The sequence below is a fragment of the Bubalus bubalis genome, chromosome 16 (assembly GCF_019923935.1).
Source record: "Bubalus bubalis isolate 160015118507 breed Murrah chromosome 16, NDDB_SH_1, whole genome shotgun sequence".
In the NCBI taxonomy this organism is placed as follows: domain Eukaryota; kingdom Metazoa; phylum Chordata; class Mammalia; order Artiodactyla; family Bovidae; genus Bubalus; species Bubalus bubalis.
Window position 1 is genome coordinate 1,025,776 of NC_059172.1, and position 18,248 is coordinate 1,044,023.

The following is an 18,248-nucleotide window of genomic DNA, read 5'->3' on the forward strand; positions in this document are numbered from 1 at the left end:
TGTGCCCTCACATAGCAGAAGGTGCTAGGGAGCTCTGAGGAGTCTCTTTCATAAAAGCAGTGATTCCCCTCACTAGGGCTCTGGCCTCGTGACTTAAGCACCTCTCATCTAAGGCCCGTCTTTTAATGCCGTCACACTGGGCATTAGTATTTGAACCTGTGAATTTGGAAAGAATGCAAATATTCAGGCCGTATCAACATGGATAGGCACAAAGAGATGATATGAGATAAGTGAACGTGTGTGTGTGTGTGTGTGTACAAGCAATAGAGAGAGGATGAAGGAAGAAATGGACAGATAATGGGGAAGAAAACAAACAGATAAGATGTTCTCTTAAAAGCATCTCTTCCTTCACTTCAGTTCAGTTCAGTTGCTCAGTCGTGTCCAACTCTTTGCAACTCCATGGACTGCAGCACGCCAGGCCTCCCTGTCCTTCACCAACTTCTGGAGTTTATGCAAACTCATGTCCATTGAGTCAGTGATGCCATCCAACCATCTCATCCTCTGTCGTCGCCTTCTCCTCCTGCCCTCAATCTTTCCCAGCATCAGGGTCTTTTCAAATGAATCAGTTCTTCGCATCAGGTAGGCAAAGGATTGGAGTTTCAGCTTCAGCATCAGTCCTTCCAATGAACATTCAGGACTGGTTTCCTTTAGAATGGACTGGTTGGATCTCCTTGCAGTCCAAGGGACTCTGAATAGTCTTCTCCAACACCACAGTTCAAATGCATCAATTCTTCAGTGCTCAGCTTTCTTTATAGTCCAACTCTCACATCTGTACATGACTACTGGAAAAACCATAGCTTTGACTAAACTGATTTATGTTGGCAAAGTAATGTCTCTGCTTTTTAATATGCTGTCTAGGTTGGTCATAGCTTTTCTTCCAAGGAATAAGTGTCTTTTAATTTCAGGGCTGCAATCACCATCTGCAGTGATTTTGGAGCCCAGAAAAATAAAGTCTGCCACTGTTTCCACTGTTTCCATCTCTTCCTGACAAAGGAAAAATGACTTCTTGAAAATAATATAAGCAAGAAGAAATAACAGTGCAAAACCTATGACGCTTACCCCCGTCTCCCCTCTGTCAGAGAGGACACCCGTCTGTCTCCACCCCACAGTGTTACAGAGGAGCATCCAGGGTGTTTGTTGTGTTTAGGATGAAAGGAACCTCATCGCTGCTCTCTTCAAAGCATCCTTAAGCTCTCGATTCCTCATACTGTAGATCAAGGGGTTCAGCATGGGGGTGATAAAGGTGTAAAGCACAGACACTACTTGGGCCCTCTCTGGAGAGTAGCTGGAGCTGGGGCACAGGTAGATGAGGCTGGTGCCTCCATACTGGAGCAGAACCACAGTCATGTGGGAGGAGCAGGTGGAGAAGGCCTTGTGCCTCCCCTCTGCAGAGCGGATCTTCAGGATGGCGGCCGCAATGAAGACATAGGACAAGGTGATCAGCAGGAAGGGGAGGGTAAGGACAGTGACGCTAACCACGAACAGCGTGGCCTCGTGGACCCGGGTGTCCGCACAGGCCAGTCTCATGACGGGCAGGACGTCACAGTAGAACATGCCAATCTCCTTGCTGCTGCAGAAGGGGAGTCGGAAGATGAGCACGGTCAGCTGCATGGCCAAGATGAACCCCAACACCAGGGAGCCCAGGGCCAGTCGGGCACACAGCCGCCAGCTCATCATGAGGCTGTAACGCAGAGGGTTGCAGATGGCCACGAACCTGTCATAGGCCATGATGGCCAGCAGGATGCAGTCAGCGCTGCCCAGGAAGATGAAGAAGAACATCTGGGCACCGCAGCCAGCCAGGGAGATGAGGGTTCTCCCCGCGGACAGGGTGCTGGCCAGTGTCAGAGGGGCAATGGTGGAGGAGTAGCAGGTCTCCAGAGCCGCCAAGTTGGCCAGGAAGAAGTACATGGGGGTGTGCAGAGAGCGGTGGGTCCAGACGATGAGCAAAATGGAGATGTTGCCGCTGACGCTGACCAGGTACATAATCAGGAAGGCCACGAAAATCAGCGTCTGAACCTCAGGGAGTTTGGAGAAGGGGCGGAAGTGGAAGTGAATCATCGTCCCGGTCTCGTTCACGTCCTCCATGTGGTCCACGCATCGGGCCTGCTAACGGTCCAGGCGCTGCCCCTGAGGATAGCCAAACGTCAGGACGCAGGAGTCCTGCTGGCCGACCGGTTCAGCTCCGCCTCTCTCCCTTCCTTCCTCAGCTCCAGCCATCGTTCCTGCCAAACTCAGCATCTCCCTTCTTCAACAGCTCTTTAGCTGTAATCACCCAGAAGTAGCTCTCCACTGAAACCTTTTTTTTTAAGTCGTGGTAAAATATATGTTATATAATATTTATCACTTTAAGCCTGTGTCATTGTACAATTCAGTGACATTAAATACCCTCACGATGTTGTATAACCATCGCCTCTGTCTCTACCCGAAAGTTTTCATCATCCCCAACAAAAGTTCTACTTAATAAACTAAAAGTCCCCGCAATCTCCTCCCAGCTCCCAGCAACCTCAATCCTGCTTTGTATGACTTTTCCCATTCTTGTGCCTCATATAAGTGGAATCATACACTATTGGTCCTTCTGTGTCTGGCTTACTCCACTAAGCATAACGTTTTCAAGGTCCATCCATGTAGTAGCTTATGCCAAAATCACGTTCCTCTTCAAGGTTGAATAATACCCCACTGCGTGTGTATATACCTGTTGTGTTTATCCACTCGTCTGTTCACAGACACTTGGATTGTTTCACCTTCTCGCTATTATGAATGACTCTGTGATGAACATTGGTGGAGGAATAGCTGTTCAGGTCAGCAGTGGAATATTATCCACAGCACTCCACTGTTGCTACTGTTTAGTCCCTAAGTCACGTTTGGCGCCCCAGTGGACTGTACGCCACCGCTCCTCTGTCCATGGGATTTCCCAGGCAAGAATACTGGAGTGGGCTGCCATTCCCTTCTCCGGGGGATATTTCCCACCTAGGGATCAAACCCGTGTCTCCTGCATTGGCAGGTGGATTTTTTACCCCCGAGCCACCAGGGAAGCACAGAATACCATTCCCAGAGCACAAATCTCTCTACTCTCTCAATCCCTTGCCTGGTTGTCAAGAGCACAAGCTCATCTGTCATTGACCAGTGGAATGATCTGGAGCAAACTGCTGAAGTTTCTGCTTCACTTTCTTCCTCTATGGAGATAGCAGTAGCGCACAGCACTCAGGATTAACACGCCTGTCCTTCCGCCTTGTAAGCCCGCCGCGATGCCCCGGCTCACTCAGGATTGTCCTGAAAAGGAAGCGTGTCTGACCCCCGGGAATCCTCCACAACTGTGAGCAAACCCGTGAACACGCCTGTCCTTCCGCCTTGTAAGCCCGCCTCGATGCCCCGGCTCTCCCAGAGGCGTCTCCTTTCAGCTTCCCTCCCTGCTCCAGCCGACCAAGACCGCTGGCCCAACTCTTCCATCAGTCTTTTGCCGATGCTTTCACGTCTTGACCTTCTGCCAATCCTGTTACCTTCTGTAATATCCAGCATCTTCATTCCAGGCTGACCATGACTACAGGAAATCACAAAATTCTGCTGACTGGGGCCACAGCAGAGGTAAAAAGGCATTATGAACCCTAGTACTGTCCCCAGGCCTCTGAGTCAGCTGTTCCCTCTGGTCCCCATGACGACTAGAGCAAGTTTCCCTGGTCTCTTTAAGACCTCTCTTCTGCTCTCTCCTCTCTCACCACAGTAATGACCCAGCCTCCAACTTCACTGAAAAAAAAGTAAATAAATAACAGAAGCTACTTGGAGGCAACTCCTCAGCATCCTCACCAGCTCCAGACCCAGAACACTCCTCTGCCCAGCCCTAACCCACAGCAAGTTTCCACATGCCTTTCCAGAAGTGTCCCCTCTCCTCTGCAAAAGCAGTCATCTTAGCCCCTGTGCTCCCTCTGGGATCTTGCACAAGTCATTCCCTCTGTCTCTGATGTCTCCCTTTGATCCCCCCTACAGCAACGTTACCTCCCACGGTAAAAAGAAAAAGAAGCCCCTTAATCTTACATCATCCTCTCAGGCCTCCCGGTCTCCTTTCCACATCAACCATCTCCCATTCATTCTGTAGCACCGTCTGCTTTTCATCTTACACCCAGAGACCCCTCCAACAAAGGCCTCCAGTGGCTTCCAAACTGCTCGATCCAAGAGCAATTCAACTGGGTTGTTCTTTGGACACTAGTCCACCATCTTCTTGCTCAGCTGGTTTTCTGAATAAAGTCTCCATCCATGCCCAAACAGCTCATCACTCGACTTTCCAGTGAATAGTTTGAGCTTGGACTGAGTAACAATAAGTGCCCTTAATCCTGCCCTTGCGTCTATAAATGGTCCCAAAATTAAACACCAAGTTCTGTCCGTATGACCAGCACAGAGAACATTTAAATAGACGATTGTTGAATGTATAAAAGGAAAGAGCCTTATTATTTTATTTTAGAATCTCTTCACCCAGTTTTCTTTCTGCTGCTGCTGATCAGCTGGAAAGAATTTCAGGGCAAGTTTATACGGTATCCAAAACAACAGATGCCAACTATACACACACCCCCACACATCACACCTGCTGTAGAAACAGAGCTCGGCCTGCTTCCAGTGACTAACTACCTCACATGCCACAGAACGGCGGGTGCGGGGCACACTTGGCACCCTGACTTAAACCAAAACTAACAGAATCACCTGATTGGCCTTGCTCTCCCCCACCAGTAATGTATTTTTGCTTGTTTCTGCTGTGCAGATGCCTGCAGATACATCACAACCTTTAAAAATATGAAAATGAGGTAAGGACATTGCTGTTTTCCCTAAACAGAATACTGCAACCTTAATATTCTTGTTGACTTGCGATTTTTTTCTTTTGAATATATGTTGTGTTTTTTATTCTGGTAGGCCAGCCCTTTTAAAGTCTGGCTCGCTGCATGCTTTGCAAGTTTTTCTTCCCTTTTCTAAAGGCTTCTGCTCTGTGCTGTTATCTGTTGGGCACAGCCCTATGTGGGGTAAAAAGGTTGGAAAGTGAAAGTCACTCAGTCATGTCCGACTCTTTTCGACCCCATGGACTATACAATCGATGGAATTCTCCAGGCCAGAATACTGGAGTGGGTAGTCTTTCCCTTCTCCAGGGGATCTTCCCAACCCACGGATCGAACCCAGGTCTCCCACATTGCAGGCAGATTCTTCACCAGCTGAGCCACAAGGGAAGCCCAAGAATACTGGAGTGGGTCACCTATCCCTTCTCCAGGGGATCTTCCTGACCCAGGAATGGAACCAGGTGCATTGCACGCAGATTCTTTACCAACTGAGCTATCAGGGAGGCCCAGGATTCAAGTTCTCTGCCAAGAGGAGGTGATCAGTCTCAAATTCTCAGCTCAGGCTGAGGTCCTTTGACCAAAGAGGGTTGGAAGATGGGTGGAATTATGGTCAGGAATTTTTCACCTGGAAGTTCCTAAGGGTCTTGCTCCTTGAGAATTTTAATTCCTTTTCTGGAAGTAGCTTTGGAGCACACCAGCCTGCCTCTGTCTCCATGCACAGCAAGTAAACACGCCCACAACACTCTCCACCCCAGATGTTTAATCTTTGTGAATTAGACTCCAAGCAGAGCCAGCAAGCACCAGAGCGAGAGCTGTTAGCTGCAACCATGGATCTCATCACCCCTTCATGAGCGCTTGCCTCTGTGTGTGCTTGTGTATCTCTGAGCTCTCCATCACCTCAAGCTCCATGAGGCCAGGGACTGGCTGGGTTCCACTCTTCACTGATGCCCGGGACCCAGCCCAGTGTCAGGCAACCATGCACCTCTGTGCTGACATGAGTACTGCAGAGTTACCACGCTTCTATCAGTGCCGGCGACCGCTACCCAGGACTCTGGAAGTAGAGATAACAATCTTCAATTTAGAACTCTGATGCTAAAAGAGCACTCCTTTCTAGAAAGAAAGTCAGCAATTTTCAATAAAATCTATGCATTGAATCACTGCTCTCACATTGAAGGATCTGTCCTGAGGAACAGTCTAGAATATGGAGCCAAATACAGAAAGATACGTGCAGTGTGCTTGGACAATAATTTTTATAAGGAAACAGAGCAAATACTCATCCAAAGGTGACATTCTAGTCATTTGAGGTATATTCATGTCATGAACTGTGGTATTATTGACATTAAAGTTGTTATAATTATAAGGTTTAATAAAGTGAGAAAGTGCATATAATATAATGTTAAATCGAGGAAAAGGGCTTCCGCGGTGGCGTTAGTGATAAAGAGCCTGCCTGCCAATGCAGGAGACATGAGAGAAGGGTTTGATCCCTGGGTCAGGAAGATCCCCTGGATGAGGCATGGCAACCCACTCCAGTATCCTTGCCTGGAGAATCCCATGGACAGAGGAGCCTGGCGGGCTACAGTCCATGGGGTCACAGGGAGCCGGACATGACTGAGTGACTGAGCACGCACGCATGCAGATGAAGAAAATGAAGAGGCAACATTGCCTTCGGAGCGTAACACCGGTATGCCACCAGTCTAAACAGGAACCCATGAATCCTCAGTGGAGTCTAAAGAGAAAAACGGAAGATGACTATTTTCTTCACGCTTTTCTTCATTTTTCAAACTTTCTGTGAAGAATTTGCATTTATTTTTAAAGTATAAAAATGTTATTGATTTTTAAAATTCCCATTTGGGAGACAAGGAAACTGAAATTACATAACACACCCCTAGTTATACGACCGATAATTGTCAGAGCCGAGATTAACACCTAAATGTGGCCACTAAGTCTGCACACTTCTCAATGCTGTTGCCCAAGACTGTGCTAAATCCAGCGTTTACTTACGTGCTCCTTCATTTCCAGACACACCACGCTCTTGACCTGGGCTGAGTTTGTTGTTAGGTGGGTGCCCTTCCTTCCTTCTTCCCTTTCTTTTCCTTCCCTTCCCTCTCTTCCTACTTTCTTTCCCTCTTCTCTTTTTTCTTTCCTCTCATCTCTCTCTTTTTTTTTAAATTTCCTTTCACACCTGTCCTTAGAATAATGCTACTCAGACTGACCATGTGAAGGACTTTTTTTTAATTAATTTTTTTATTGAAGGATAATTACGTTACAGAATTGTGTTGTTTTCCGTCACACCTCAGCAAGAATCTGCCATGGGTGACATAGATCCCTCCCTCCTGAACCTCCCTCCCAGCCCCCTCCCCATCCCGCCCCTACTCTTATCTCTTTCTAAAGTTAACCCTTTAGATTGAGCTCATCATGCTGGCCTATCGAGATCTTGTGGAGAATTACAATTCTTTATTCCAGAAAATAATCAATTTCTCCCCATTGTCCACTAGAAATTGAATGAACATGCTCCCTAAAGTTATAACTGGGTACTGGACCATAGTTCAAGGAAGCTACAACCCTCAGTCATATGGCCCTTAATATCCCTCAAAATTTACTTCAGAATATCAGTCAGTTTTAAATACAAGACTCACTGTATAGAATGTCTTTGGAGCTCTTAAAAACTGCAGTGAACATTGCGATAATCACATTGCCTATACATTAGATGTTCAACTTGCCGGGAATAAAGACCTGAGTTCTCAATGCAGTCTGCACACGCTCACCCAGACACGCACACCTATCTCTTACTGAACACGGGTATGCCATCCTACTCGTCCACAGGGCTACATAATTCGTGTTTCCCTGTTTGCCTTGGCTGCTAGGAAGCCTGCAACTAAATTTTATACTCAGTTGCTCAGCATTTCTCAGCCCCAATATCTTCATGTATATTTAACTTCTACCTTTTATACTGTGCAGGTTGATTTTCATCTTATTGCAGCTAGGCTTCTATTATGGGGCTTCCCTGGTGGCTCAGATGGTAAAGAATCTACCTACCATGCAGGAGACCTGTGTTTGATTCCTGGATCGGGACAATCCCCTGGAGAAGGGAATGGCACCCCACTGCAGTATTCTTGCCTGGAGAATCCCATGGACAGAGGAGCCTGGCGGGCTGCAGTCCACGGGGTCGCAAAGAGTCGGACGCGCCTGAGCGAGCTCACTTCACTTTGTGACACCAGCCCTGCCCCCAAAGGCTTGGTGCTCTTCACACGGGCAGGTCCTCCTTCTCCGTAAGGACGCTGGCGCACTCCTCTACCTCCTCGCCTCACAGACTGTAATTAATACGACTGTTCATGCATTCAGTCATCTGACAAGAATGTATTCAGGCTTGTAGGCTTTGCGTATGTAACTTGAAAACCTGAGTAGATCACACTCTATTTTCTGGGTGTCCCAACAAAGCATGTAGACCTCCTACAAGGGAGAGCAGACAACTCTCTCCCACCCCTCTCAGACAGCCTAGGAAACGGGTCGTATTTCTAGGGAGGAACAGACTTTCCTTCTCGTGTGCTCAGCAGTGGAGTGTCTTTTGAAGACTTGCCTGTGCTTAGTGTTAGGCGCTCAGTTGTGTCTGACTCTTTGTGGCCCCATGGACTGCACCAGCCCGCCATGGAATTCTCCAGGCAAGAACACTGGAGTGGGAGCCCTGTTGTATATTTGAAATCAATAGAGTCCCTGCATTAGCTCCGGGAGGGTCAACGAACGTTCCAGTTCATTTGCAACTCCACATGGGAGGCCCCTCACAGGATGAGAAAAGCCCGAGGTCAGCAGGGTTGGTTGGCCCATCCCCATGGTCAGTGGGGTTGGTTGGCCCATCCCCATGGTCTAGACCACGCAGCAACTCAGTCATCCTGGCCTTCCCCCACCGTCTTTACCTTCCTTCTCGAGAGCTGGCAGCCACGGCCTTCCCTGAGGCTGGGTGAAGCACAAGCTGGAATCCTGCTCCTAATGCCTTGGGAACCACTGAGACCGTCTCTCTGAGAAACCTTCCGGAATGAGGGAAGCTCCTATCTAGACACTGTCAATCCTTCCCGCTGCTTCTTCTCAGGGGAGCCACGTGGGACTTCAGGACCTGTGGGAACAGAACCCTGGGTTCCTTCTCTACTCTCACTCCTTCTCATCTCATTTCTGGAGATCTTCCTGCCAATTTTGGTTCAACCAAGCCCCAAGAGGCTAACTCACCTTTTAACTTGACCATCCCCTGTAGGTCAATGTTTGAACACAAACAGGAATTGTTTAGGGACATGATATTCTGAATTGGTTTAATTGCTGCTAGACTTAGCTCTGTTTTAATTATTGCCTAGATTTTTATTCTCCCATGTCGAGGTAGTTTAGGCAGACATGCAGTTTTAACATATCCAAGTAGGGGTTAATTTTGTGTACCTAGACAACTGAACTGAGACAGATTGTAAGGAGCCTTCAAAACTCAACCAAGTGTCACCTGATCAATGAAGCCTTTTTCTGATACACATATTAATATCTTCCCCTACCTTCCTCCAAAAAGAAAGAGTCGTTCCTGCCTCACGCTCTGTGGTGGCTGTACCCACCCCAATTACAGCACTTCTCTCTCCATACTGCATTTATACAGGGCTTCCCTGCTGCTTCAATCATAAAGAATCTGCCTGCCATGCAGGAGACCTGGGTTCAATCCCTGGGTCTGGAAGATGCCCTGGAGAAGGGAATGGCAAGCCACTCCAGTATTCTTTCCTGGAGAACCCCATGGACAGAGGAGCCTGGTAGGCTACAGTCCATGGGGTCTCAAAGGGTCAGACACGTCTAAGCAACTGAACAAAAACAGCATAGTGTTTATATACTTGTTTTTTGACTTCTTTATTGACTATGCCAAAGCCTTTGACTGTGTGGATCACAATAAACTGTGGAAAATTCTGAAAGAGATGGGAATATCAGACCACCTGACCTGCCTCTTGAGAAACCTATATGCAGGTCAGGAAGCAACAGATAGAACTGGACATGGAACAACAGACTGGTTCCAAATAGCAAAAGGAGTACGTCAAGGCTGTATATTGTCACCCTGCTTATTTAACTTCTATGCAGAGTACACCATGAGAAACGCTGGGCTGGAAGAAGCACAAGCTGGAATCAAGATTGCCGGGAGAAATATCAATAACCTCAGATATGCAGATGACACCACCCTTATGGCAGAAATTGAAGAGGAACTAAAAAGCCTCTTGATGAAAGTAAAAGAGGAGAGTGAAAAAGTTGGCTTAAAGCTCAACATTCAGAAAACGAAGATCATGACATCTGGTCCCATCACTTCATGTGAAATAGATGGGGAAACAGTGGAAACAGCATCAGACTTTATTTTTTTGGGCGCCAAAATCACTGCAGATGGTGACTGCAGCCATGAAATTAAAAGATGCTTACTCCTTGAAAGAAAAGTTATGACCAATCTAGATAGCATATTGAAAAGCAGAGATATTACTTTGCCAACAAAGGTCTGTCTAGTCAAGGCTATGGTTTTTCCAGTGGTCATGTATGGATGTGAGAGTTGGACTGTGAAGAAAGGTGAGCGCTGAAGAATTGATGCTTTTGAACTATGGTGTTGGAAAAGACTCTTGAGAGTCCCTTGAACTGCAAGGAGATCCAACCAGTCCATTCTGAAGGAGATCAGCCCTGAGTGTTCTTTGGAAGGAATGATGCTAAAGCTGAAACTCCAATACTTTGGCCACCTCATGCGAAGAGCTGACTCATTGGAAAAGACCCTGATGCTGGGAGGGATTGGGGGCAGGAGGAGAAGGGGATGACAGAGGATGAGATGGCTAGATGGCATCACCAACTCAATGGACATGAGTTTGAGTGAACTCCAGGAATTGGTGATGGACAGGGAGGCCTGGTGTGCTGCGATTCATGGGGTTGCAAAGAGTCGGACACGACTGAGCACCTGAACTGAGCTGAACTGAGGACGGGTCCTCAGTGGGAGCGAGTAATTCAAGCCACTTGCATTTTATCACCTGGGGTGGAACTAAGCACCTAACAGAGGTCTTGGATTCATTGTTTGCAGAATGTTACAGTGCTGGGCATTCCTTTATTTACTCACCAAATATCATCTAACATCCTGTCACACCCCCTATATCGACGTGCTTTGTAACAGTGGCCACCAGTGACTTTGGCCAAGGCCATTATAAATTGTAGAAACAAAATTCTTTTTCAAACTTCAGCCATACACAAACAGTGTTCATGATTTATGTTTTATTTGAGCTATCAGGATTATTTACTTAAGGTTTTTCTGAAAGTGTTTGCTGAAACGAAGTCTTATGTGGGAGACAGAGAAACCACTTGGCAGGAGTTTGTCAAAACAATCCTGAAAGAAAAACGCAAAACAATTCCAGAGAAACAATCCACCAGCCACGTGAAAGTCTGATTGGTCTAACTGTGTGCATCCTGAGCAGGAACTCACATTAGCAAGTGTCAGGAGTCCACTCGGGGAAGAAAAAACAAAACCATTCTGCTTCTCTAGAGCAGAGGTTGCAAGCTGCTGACCCACAGGCTGCAAAGAGGCGGTGACTGGTTTGTGTTCAGCAGTTTTGTACACTGCTCAGCGCTTCAGCATGTGGCACTGCAGGGCAGCTAGCTGCCAGCCTCGAGCTGGAACGCAACGTATTTGCAGTGCAGACCCTTCCCCTGCAGCCAGACTCACAGTCGTCTGTGAGTGACACCCTGGGCCATTTTTGGCATCTATTTTTTAATTCCAGCCGCATAAGATATCTTTAACCTTTCTTCTCTAAGTTCTCCATTTTGCCTCCCACTTTCATTTCTCTCCCTCTCTCTGTTTCTTTTGTCTTCCTTTCTCTTATTTTTTTTTTTCCTGGTCACTTATGCTGAATTTAATGTGCCTATCTCTTATAGGCACTAAGTAATTATTGGTTTTTTAAAAGTTGCAGGGAGAAAAATCTACTGATTCTGAAACCATGCCCCATAGAAACTGGTGACTAACATAAATTCCTGTTGTTGTTGTTTTGTTGCTAAGTCCTGTCCAACTCTTTTTGACCCCATGGACACCAGGCTTCCCTGTCCAGCACTGTCTCCCAGAGTTTGCTCAACCTCGTGTCCATTGAGTCAGTGATGCCATCCAACCATCTCATCCTTTTCACCCCCTTCTCCTTTTGTCTTCAGTCTTTCCCAACATCAGGGTCTTTTCCAAAGAACTGGCTCTTAGCATCAGGTGGCCAAAGTATTGGAGCTTCAGCTTCAGCATCAGCCTTCCAATGAGTATTCAGGGTTGATTGCCTTTAGGATTAACCTGTTTGATCTCCTTGCAGTCCAAGGGACTCTCAGGAATTTTCTCCAAGAGTACGGCACAAAAGCATAAATTCTTCAGTTCTCAGCCCTCTTGATGATTCAATTCACAGATCCATATGTGACTAGTTGAAAAACTATAACTTTGACTATTTGGACCTTTGTCAGTAAAGTCTCTGCTTTTTAATATGCTGTCTAGATTTGTCATAGCTTTCCTTCCAAGGAGTAAGCATCTTTTAATTTCATGGCTGCAGTCACCATCTGCAGTGATTTTGGAGCCCACAAAAATAAAATCTGTCCCTGTTTCCTCTTTTTCCCCTTCAATTTCCCATGAAGTGATGGGACCGGGTGTCATTAGCCTTCTGAATGCTGAGTTTTAAGCCTGCTTTTTCACTCTCCTCTTTCACCTTCATCAAGAGGCTCTTTAGTTCCTCTTCACTTTCTGCCATAAGGGTGGTGTCATCTGCATATCTGAGGTTACTGACATTTCTCCTGGCAATCTTGATTCCAGCTTGTGCTTCTTCCAGCCCAGCGTTTCTCATGATGTGCTCTGCATAGAAGTTAAAGAAGCAGGGTGACAGTATACAGCCTTGACGTACTCCTTTCCCGATTTGGAACCAGTCTGTTGTTCCATGTCCAGTTTGAACTATTGCTTCTTGATCTGCATATAGATTTCTCTGGAGGCAGGTAAGGTGGTCTGGTATTCCTCTTTCAGAATTTTCCAGTTTGTTGTAATTCACACAGTCAAAGAGATGCAGGTTCAATCCCAGGAAGATCCCCTGGAGAAAGACGTGGCAACTCACTCCAGCAGTCTTGCCTGGAGGATCCCAAGGAGACAGTAGCCCAGCAGGCTACAGTCCATAGGGTTGCAAAGAGTCAGACACGACTGAAGCAGCTTAGCACGGCAGAGCACAAAGAGGCCAAGGGTCTGGGCCGGTAGCACTACTGTGACAGAGGAGAGAAACCCGACCCGAGACTGGATCTCTTGCTTTAGCTCTGACCTTTGTGCTCTGTGGCCTGCGCTTAGTCACACTGGCTCTGCCCCTCTGGGAAAGAATGTCACCTATAGCCTGAAATACACGTAATGGCCCGTTTTGCACTCTGCCTCCCAGACTTGACCTTGAAAGGAAGGTTTAACACTTTCCATTCATATAGAGATAAAAAGTTGCAGAATAGAGCATAGCATTTGTCTTGGAGGGTTGCAGGAACGCTGTAACTAGACCCACATGGGCAGCAGCAAGAACGAAGGACGATCCCCGCGCCCTTCTAAGGCCCGGCCAGCACTAAGTGCAGCGGCCCCCTCCTCTCTTATCAAAGAAGCCCGGCTTCTAGCTCAGGCAAGATGGTTCTTCGGGACACTCGTCCACTATCTTCTGAGCCCACTGGTCTGAATAAGGTTGTTAATCCTGGCCCCGACACCGTGTGTCTCGACCCACTGGCCTGTCCGGCAGCAGGCAGAACAAGCCTGGAGTCTGGACTCGATATTACTTACTATCAAGGAAGAGCCGATATGGCCATCCAGAGGCAAGATTTGAACAAACTTGAAAAACAATGAAAGCTGCTCAGTTGGCAATGACTGAGGGCTTGAAAGAACGAGGTCCCGGCTCACTCTGTCCTTTCACATCACGATCTCATGTGACTGTCGCCCCAAGCCCTCGCTGCAGGGCACACTGTTAGCGTCATCCCTTTTTCACGTGAAGGAAAGATTAGGCTCACGTTTGCGTCTTGAGCCTGGGACTAAGTAGCGTATATGCCGAGCAAATACAGGAGTGCCAGAAAACACAGAGAGAGAACAAGCACCTTCTTCTGCTTCAGGGGGCCTTACAGACTTCTTAAAGAGGCGGTACTGAAACATATGAAACTCAATTGCATAAAAAGAAGTGTGATTTTGTGAAAATAAAAAGATCACTGTCACATAGTCTGGCCACACAGATTTTTAATGACCGGGGAATTTTTGCAGAAACCGATGCTTGTGGCTGGCGTTTTATTGTGTAAGTGAATATTGAAAGGCCTGTGTCTGAGTAAATAGTAACAACTTTCTTGGCGGGTTATTACATGCAATAGTTACACGTGAGACACCTATGAAGTCTTCTAATCGTTTTGAAATCTTGTCTTCAACCTGCTCTTCTTTAGAAGCAAAGGAGCATTCTCCAGCACCGTGAGCTTTATTTTCACTTTCCATATCAGAGTCAATTACTAAGATTTTTTTTTTTATCTTTTTGTTGGTCTAATATTCACATCGTCTGACTCAGAACTATATTCTGAAGAACTATCATATTCTGGGACGCTAGTACACATGTTGCTCAGTCACAGAAAGTATCTGCATAAAATTCACTGAAAAACTCATCTTCACTCAAAATTTCGTGATGCATCATTTTTGAAAATTTTACAATAATTAACTTGAATTTATACTACATACAACGTTGGAACAAAAACTTAACAGAGCCAAATGTGAATGATAATGACAATCCTAAATAGTATAATGCGGTGGGGGGGATGGGACACCTGTAGAGCTCCGGCTGATTCATGTTGGTGTGTGGCAGAAGCCAACTCAATATGTAAAGCAAACATCCTCCAATTAAAAATAAATTTTAATAAAAGAAATGACAAAAGAGAAAATTATGAGCAAGTGATGGGATCAAAATTAAAAGGAATTTCAACCATAAAAAATAAAATAATATATTAAGGCCGTGGAAACCGAACAAGGAAAAAAGCCAAGGCTGTCTGGATGTGTGAATCCTCTGGGCTGCATGCCTTCAGGGATAAGGGCCGTTGAAATAGGTAACAGGATGGCAGCTTCTGTATCAACTGCGGGCATCATCTTATCCATCCATCCATCCTTCCTTCACAGACAGTCCCGTACTGGTCCTTACTTTAAACACTGTGATGAGAGAGGAGGCTGACTATGTGGGCAGAGACTGGTCCGTGGTCCAGCACTGGAATCGGATAGGAAGTGGATGACTGAGTACTGATTAGCATTTCACAGGTGACACAGCCCTCTCTCCACTCCCTCTTTCTTTCCTTTTGAGCCTCCTGTCCTTCAGATCATGTCCCTACCTCCGATTTGGGGAATATTTCTTCTGCTGCTACTGCTGCTGCTAAGTCGTTTCAGTCGTGTCCGACTCTGTGGGACCCCATAGACGGCAGCCCACCAGGCTCCCCCGTCCCTGGGATTCTCCAGGCAAGAACACTGGAGTGGGTTGCCATTTCTTTCTCCAATGCGTGAAAGTGAAAAGTGAAAGTGAAGTTGCTCTGTCGTGCCCCATGAACTACAGCCTACCAGGCTCCTCCGTCCATGGGATTTTCCAGGCAAGAGTACTGGAGTGGGGTGCCATTGCCTTCTAAGAAGGACTATTTCTGGTTCCACGAATCAGCAGGTTCTTGCCATAAGTGTTCTCACTGCCTGAGTCACCTCTTGATTCCTTATGCTTTAGATCCAGTGGTTCAGCAGTGGTAAGAAAAAGGTGTAGACCACAGACCCCGCCCGGCCGTCTTCCTGGGGAGGAGCTGGCACTGGGGTGAAGGTAGGTAAGGAGCCGAACTGCAGGAGAGCCACGGTGAGGTGGGAGGGGCAGGTGGAGAAGGCCCTGCGCTCTCCCTGGGCTGACTCCATCCTCACTGCGGCCGTGAGAGAGGATCAGGAGGAAGCGGAGGGGAGGGTTAGGGAGAGGATCAGGAGGAAGGGGAGGCTGCAGCGGCCACGCCAATGGCACAGAGGCGGCCTGGTGCCCACGGGCGTCTGCACAGGCCGGGCGCATGATGGCAGGCGTGTCACAGAAGAAGTGGTAGATGTCGTCGTGGCCACAGAATGGAAGGAGGCAGATCAAGGTGGTCAAAGGCAGCGCCAGCAGGAACCCCAGCCCTAGAGACCCCAAAGCCATCTGCTCACAGAGCTGCCAACTCAGCACGAGGCGTGACGCAGGGGAGACACGTGGCCACGCGCCTGTCCTAAGCGCTGGCGGCCAGCAAGACACAGTCAGACCCCCGAGAAGGATGAAGAAGCACATCCGGGATCCGCAGCCAGGTAGAGACAAGGGCGTCCTCCCCGTGGGAAGCGTGCCGGCCAGGGTCGGGGGGCAACGCCGGGGGAGTGGGCCATCTCCAGCAAGGCCAGGCCGAGCAGGAAGAAGCACATCGGGGTATGCAGGGAGGGGTCTCGGCAGACCCTGAGCCCGATGGCGCCCCGTCCGACAAGGTTTCGTAAGTACAGCAGCAAGGAGGCAGCGACGATGGAAGCCCCAGCCCGGTCTGTTGAGAAGGGGCCGAAGGGGAAGTGGACCGCTCCCGCTGGTGCTCCTCCGTTAGCCCTGCGATGGGGAAGGAAGTCATGGGCAAAGGCACCCTCCTGTGTCCACAGGCCTGGCGCAGGTCCAGCGGTGCTGGAAACAGTTTGCAGTCGCCGAGTCCTTACCCCTTACTGCTTCCTCTGGAGTTTGGTTGACGTGGCCTTGCCTGCCCTACCGTTCAACCTGCTAGCGGTGTGACCTCGGGAAGTTACACGTGTCAGCGTTGTCCTTTCACACTTGGGAAGGTGTGACACCCACCTCGGAGAGGTGGTGTCTGAAAGTGTCACGCCCCACGCCAGCCGTGCCGTGGACCGGCTCTCAACGAGGTTTCCTTTCAATTCCAGGCTTTCCCTCGACCTCCATTCCTCCTTTTTCCTTCTTAAAGCAAACCTCCTGAGGACGCTCATGCCTCTCCATTACTCTGATTGTCCAATCACACCCAGGACACCTTAAAAGTACATATTCGTACAAAGAGCGTGCCCTTCTCATAGCAAGCCTAGAAGGCCGGCAACAGGTGTTTCCTTTACCTGTTTTACAGAGGTGGCAGCTGGAAGCCAGAGACGTTAAACAGCTCACACTGCTGTCTCCCCCATTCCCCAAATTCACAGTTTCGGTATTGTGTTTTGTTTTTTCTTTAAACTTTCAACAATCCAGTTTTGTTCTGTTTTATTTCATCAAATACTAACCCTACTCTTGTTTCACCTTCTTTCTCATATCCACCTTCGTTTGCATTATTATCAAGCCCACCGGAAATAGGGCTTTCATCCCCTTATGTATGGCTCACCCTCCACCAACCCAACTTAGCATAATTTTAGATTAAGTTCCCCTAAACACCTTTTAAGACATGTTCCTCTACTCTGATCCCAAACTTAAAATGCAAAGGAACCTCAGGAGTCCCCTGGCAGTCCAGAGGTTAAGACTCCGCTTCCACTGCAAGGGGCATGGCTTTGATCCCTGGTGGGGGTGCTATGGTCTCATATGCTTCAGTGCTGCAGTCAAAAAAAAAAAAAAAAAGGAAAGGAACCTTGACTTTATTAGTCAATTATACCTCAATAAAACTAAAGAAAAAATAAAAAAGGAATTTCTTATTCTTTTGATATCACATACAATTATCACAAAATATTTTTATAAGTGAAATTAGCACAACTTCCCTGGGGTATAATGCCAGGAAGCTCCTCGATGACCAAATCCACAGTTGCATCCTGCCCACCACGCCTTTGTTCTAAGCCAGCCAGGCCTTATGCACATGACCCTTAAATTGTGTTGAGTTTTAATTTGCTGCAAAATAGACTTGCATTGCACACAAACATTGTCTTGTGTTTATGGATTACCTTTTCAGTGTTATTCAAATGGCTGAAGGCAGTGGTTCTAAATGGAGAAGTCCTTGCATTGATCTTCTTGGGGGATTCTCCTAACAGTTTCCTGATAAATAGAGGGGGGTGGGACCAAAATATACACAAATTAAACACTCAGCCACCTTTTTTTTTTTTTTTTTTTGGTGTAACAAGTGGACCAAGTTTTAACATTGTGTTTTCTTTTGCTTTAGTTGTTAACAATGATCCCCAATACAGGCAGTGTCTTGAAGAAATGAGTATTACCAAACTCAGTGATGGAGAGGTAAAAGGCTCAACACTTTAAGAAAATAATGTTTCACAAGTTTGCAAGCTGAGTAATGCATGCATAAGTGTTCATATACTAGCCTCTTAATTTGTATAGGTTTGAAATTTTCCAAATAAAAATTAGCATTTGACTTTAGTTATCATGCTTTGGAGTTTAAAATTAGAAATTAATCTTAAATAAGAATGATAATGACAACAGCAACAGAAACCTTTATATACAAGGAAAAAATCACAGC

General features: G+C 47.2%; 1 protein-coding gene across 1 annotated transcript; it reads right to left on the reverse strand.

Annotated features, from left to right (window-relative positions):
• Window positions 1–982: 982 nt before the first annotated feature.
• Window positions 983–2,324, reverse strand: LOC102390142 (olfactory receptor 10V1). Its single transcript, XM_006068069.3, has one exon. It carries the CDS (start codon window positions 2,083–2,085, stop codon window positions 1,144–1,146), a length of 942 nt encoding a protein of 313 aa, XP_006068131.2. The 5' UTR covers window positions 2,086–2,324; the 3' UTR covers window positions 983–1,143.
• Between the last annotated feature and the right edge of the window lie 15,924 nt (window positions 2,325–18,248).